The following is a 4,950-nucleotide window of genomic DNA, read 5'->3' on the forward strand; positions in this document are numbered from 1 at the left end:
ATTAAAGTGGTAAAGGCAAATACTATTTGGGAACTATCGCGATAGGGGAAGAGAGACCTCAGTATAGAGATGGGCACTTTTTCAAATACAAAGACGTGGGTATTATAGCCAAGGAGCAGAGTGGGGGTCAGTGGATACAAAGTTACTAAGAGGAATCATTACAAATAAGGGAGATTGTGATTGAAATGACTTGATAATTCCCTCTAATATACTTTTCATCTCAGTTAATGTGTTCTTCATTTCAGACTGGTTCACTTTTATAATTTCCAAACCAGGGTGATAAGATATAGAGAGAGATGAATGAAGAATTTGATCAGGTGTCAAGAGTGGAGAATTTTCACTAAACTGATCCATCAGCATTCTTGCTAAGACTGGGCCAAAGACAGAGCCCAAGTTTGGGACTCTTTGAAAAGACATCTTGGAGGAATCTGACCAAAGTTTGGCCAAGTCGAGAACCTTGTCATCTGTTAGCAAAAAAGTTGTATGTAGAAAGAAAATCTGCCTTCCTTTTTTTTTTTACAGCTGTACAAAAATATTTTTTCTTTATATTCTTATTCTATCAGCTGTCCTATTATTTATTTATTTTTTATTTTTCCTAGCTTTATTGAAATATAATAGACAATTAGTTGCTCATATTTACATTGTACAATTCAATGAGTTTTTTTCAATTATAGTTGACATATTAGTTCAGTTGTATAGCATAGCAATTAGAGCTCAAGTGATCACTAAATCTAGTATCCCTCTTCCCCCTTACATATTTCTTACATTGTTTACTATTTTCCTTATGCTACACTTTATATCTCCATGACTATGTTGTAACTATTTGTATTTCTTAATTCCTATGCCCTTTTTCACCATCCCTCCAACCCCCTCTGTCTAGTAGCCCTCAAAATATTCTGTGTCTATGAGTTTGTTTCCTTTTTGTGGTTATTGTTGTTTATTTTGTTCTTTAGATTTCCACATGTACATGAAATCATGTGGTATTTGTCTTTCTCTATCTGACTTACTTCATTTAGCACAATACCCTCTAGGTCCATCAAGGCAATATCTTTTTCTATCCCATTCCTTTTAGTCTGCATGTGTCTTTTAATCTGAAGTGAGTCTTTTGTAAGCAGCATATGTAGGAGGTCTTGTTTCTTTATCCATTCGGCCACCCTATCCTTTGGTTGGAGCACTTAATTCTTTTCCATTTGAAGTAGTTGTTGATAGATATGTAGTTATTACCATTTTTTATTCGTGATTTTCATACATGTTTTTCTTCTTAAAGAAGTCCCTTCAACAATTCCTGTAATAGTGGCTGGGTGGTGATGAATTCCTTTAGCTTATTTTTGTCAGGGATGCTCCTTATCTGTCCTTCAAGTCTAAATTATAGCTTTGCTGGATAAAGTATTCTCGGTTTAGATCCTGGGTTTTCATCACTTTGAATATTTTGTGCCAAGCCCATTTGTCCTGAAAAGTTTCCTTTGAGAAATCAGCTGCCAGTCTTATGGGTGCTCCCTTGTAGGTAACTAACTGCTTTTCTCTTGCTGCTTTTAAGATTCTCTCTTTGTATTTAACCTTTGGCATTTTAATTATGATATGTTTTGGTATGTGTCTTTGGGTTCCTCTTTCTTGGGACTCTCTTAGCTTCATGGGATTGTATGAATATTTCCTTCACCAGGTTAGGGAATTTTTCCATCATTATTTCTTCAAATAGCTTTTCCACTTCTTGTTCTCTCTCTCCTCCTTCAGGTACTTCTATTACATGAATGTTTTTACACTTAATTTTGTCCCAAAGACTCCTTAAAATATTATTATATTGTTGGCTTTTTTTTTCTTGCCTTTCTGATTGGGTGATGTTGGCTTCTTCATTCTCTATATTGGTGACTGAATCCTCTCTTTCATCCACTCTGGTTAATTCCCTCTAATATACTTTTCATCTCAGTTAATGTGTTCTTCATTTCAGACTGGTTCACTTTTATAATTTCCATTTCTATTTTTATGTTTTTTAATCTCTTTGTTAAAGTTCTCACTGAGTTCATCTATTCTTCTCCCTCATTGAACATCTTTATAAGCAATGTTTTAAACTCTGTATCTGTTAGATTACTTGACTCATTTTTTCCTGGATCTCTGTTCTGTTCTCTCATATGGTTTCTGCTTCTTTGTCTTCCCACTTTGGTTGCCTTTCTGTATCTGTTCCCACTTTGGCTGCCTTTCTGAGAATCCTCTGAGCCAAGAGATCTCTTATCCAGTTTGAAGACATCTCAGCTCTAGTGGCCCTGCATCCACACACTGGGAGCAGCGAGGACTCAACAGAGGAACAATAAATACTGCCAGTGCTTTTGCCCAGGAGGAAGCCTTGCCTCCGGCCCTCACTCTGACAACTCAGCATTCCCTTTTGGCTGCCTTTCTGTATCTGTTTCTACTAAGCAATGCTCTTAGGTGTCCCGATCTTGTAGTGTGGTTTTGTGTAGTAGGGGTCCAGAGGCACAGTCCTGAAAGGCGTTCAGCTGCAGGCCAATTTTAGGCCCAGCCTGTATCCCTCTGGGGCCACTGTTAAAATTCAGTAAGCAATCCACAGATGCCGTGCTTATAGTTGCCTCAAGAAACCATGCCAGAAACTGAGGTCAGCTGCCACCAGTGTGAGTGTTGGCAGTGCTCAGCAAGGAGCACCTGACTTGCTGAGGATATACCTGGATGTGGCTTAGGTAGAGCCGCAAGTTGGGGGAGGTGGAGTTTCAGAGAATCCTCTGAGCCGAGATACCTCTTATCCAGTTTGATGACGTCTCAGCTCTGGTGGCCCTGCATCCACACACTGGGAACAACGAGGGCTCATCAGAAGAACAATGGATACTGCCAGTGCTTTTGCCCAGGAGGAAGCCTTGCCTCCGGCCCTCACTCTGACAACTCAGCATCCCCTTGCAAGTCCCTGGTGCCCCCATCCACCCCACCCCACCCCATTAGCAGACCCAGCACTGGTGCTCAGAGAGAGCAGTTCCATCATTACAAAATTCCCATTGTGGACACGGCCCCTTTAAGAGGCGTCTGCAGCTGCCAGCTGCTGCTGCTGCAGCCTCTGTCCCACTCAGCCGCTCTGGACTGGGCAGCCTCATGTCCTTGCCCCATCCTAGTTCCTCCCGTTGCAGGATGATTTCTTATTTCTCTCCCTAATTGTAGGGCTTGTTCATCTAGACCCCAGAAGACTTTGCTTGCTGTTTGCTCCATGTTTCGATCACAGCTTTAATGTAGTCATAAGAGCGGATGAAAAAAGCCTGTATCATCTACGCCATTTTGTCTTCCAGTCCAAAATCTGTCTTCTGAAGCTTTCCTCCACTGGTCTGAGTTCTGCTATGTAGGATCACATAGCACAATATTAATCCCTTTGCTCCATGACATTCTTTCATACATCAAGAGATTTGTCTTGTTCTCCTGCCCTTGACCTTTTTCAGGCTAAAGATCTCTAGAGTCTTCACAAGTTCCTTCTATTAACATTCTATTGACCATTCTGGTTGCTTTTCCCCCATCCCTTTGTATTAGTGTCTTACACAAGCCTACAACTCATTTATTCTGAGGCTTTATCACATTCCCCAGTGATTTAGAGGCTCAATTCCTAATCTCTCAAGGTAATTTGTAACTCTTACTTCTACCAGCCTGGTTGTGTATTTTAGTATTCTCTATTAGATTGTGTGTTTGTGAAGAGTAGGAATTGTATCTTGACCATTTACCTTACTTAAGGGTAATGAGTATATATATATATATGTAGCCTAGCAGGATGTAGCGTATAGAAAGAACATAAAAATTAACATACCGACGATCATGATTCCATGCTCTATCTACAACTCTTGTGCCCTTTTCCTCATGCTCTTCCCCTTGCCTTAAATGATCTCCTTTTATCTTTATAGAGGACTCTTCCTTCAAGATTCAGCTCAAATATGACTTACCTTGCCAAGATGTCTTTGGCCTTCCCTCCCCGAGAAGTCTGGCCCTCCAAAACCAGAATACGTTTCTTCCTCATTTGAATTCCAATGGCATATAAATCACTTTCTTATTTAGAAAGAACTTTTAGCTGTGGAGTCAGGTAGGTTTATGCTTGAATCCAGTTCAATTATCACTTGTGCTTTGGTAAATCTACTTAGTCTTTTTAGGGCTCAGTGTTTTGTTTTGTTTTTTAAACATGAAATTTAGGATGATATTTATTTCATGGAGTTCTTAAAGGGTTAAATAAAATAGTAAATGTTGAAGACTTTTCCCAAAGCATGGTATATAGTGGCACTCAATTTTTATCTATTTAATTGAATGTTACTTTTCTAACCCCAGAATAAAGCACTAAAAAAGTTTTATTGATCAAATTGTCTTCTTTTTATTCTACAATTACTTCTATAATATTGAATATTTTAATCTGGACTATCAAATGATAGCCACTAGCCACATGTGGCTAGTTATATTTAAATTAATTAAAATGAAATACAATTAAAATTCAGTTCCTCAGTCAAACAATGTCCATAAGTGGCTGGTGGTGACAGTATTGGACAGTGCAGATTTAGAATGTTTCCATCACTGCAGGAAGTTCTTTTGGACTATGCTGCCCTAGATTGTAATAGTACTGCTCCAAACTCCACATAATATTACCAGCTTGGTCAGCTATTTCCTCCATTATTCTGGATCTTATATTTCTAGCATCCAACTATGATTCATTTTCACTTTTGGGCAGCCAAATAATACAAATAATTCTTGTAGGATCTACAATTAGTTAAATTCCCAAGTGTTTAATTATTTTTTCTTTAGGTGCTTTCATAGTATTTTGGAAATATTGATTATATCAAGAGTTGGCAACTTTTTCTGTATAGGGCCAGATACAAAATATTTTAGGCTTTATGGGTCATACAGTCTCTGTTTCAACTATTAACCCTGCAACTATAGTGTGAAAGCAGCCATAGTCACTCTGTAATGGAATAGGCATGATTGTTTTAT

The 4,950-nt window shown here is 38.6% G+C and overlaps 1 protein-coding gene across 1 annotated transcript in view; it reads left to right on the forward strand.

Annotated features, from left to right (window-relative positions):
- Positions 1–4,328, forward strand: part of ARL6IP6 (ADP ribosylation factor like GTPase 6 interacting protein 6) — a 104,867-nt gene extending 100,539 nt beyond the window's left edge. Inside the window, exon 4 of the mRNA XM_015596547.2 lies at positions 3,882–4,328. Coding sequence (XP_015452033.1) covers positions 3,882–3,915 — 34 coding nt within the window. The 3' untranslated portion in view covers positions 3,916–4,328. The remainder of the gene's footprint in view (positions 1–3,881) is intronic.
- Positions 4,329–4,950: the final 622 nt, after the last annotated feature.

This window comes from Pteropus alecto, unplaced genomic scaffold, assembly GCF_000325575.1.
Source record: "Pteropus alecto unplaced genomic scaffold, ASM32557v1 scaffold3, whole genome shotgun sequence".
Lineage (NCBI taxonomy): Eukaryota > Metazoa > Chordata > Mammalia > Chiroptera > Pteropodidae > Pteropus > Pteropus alecto.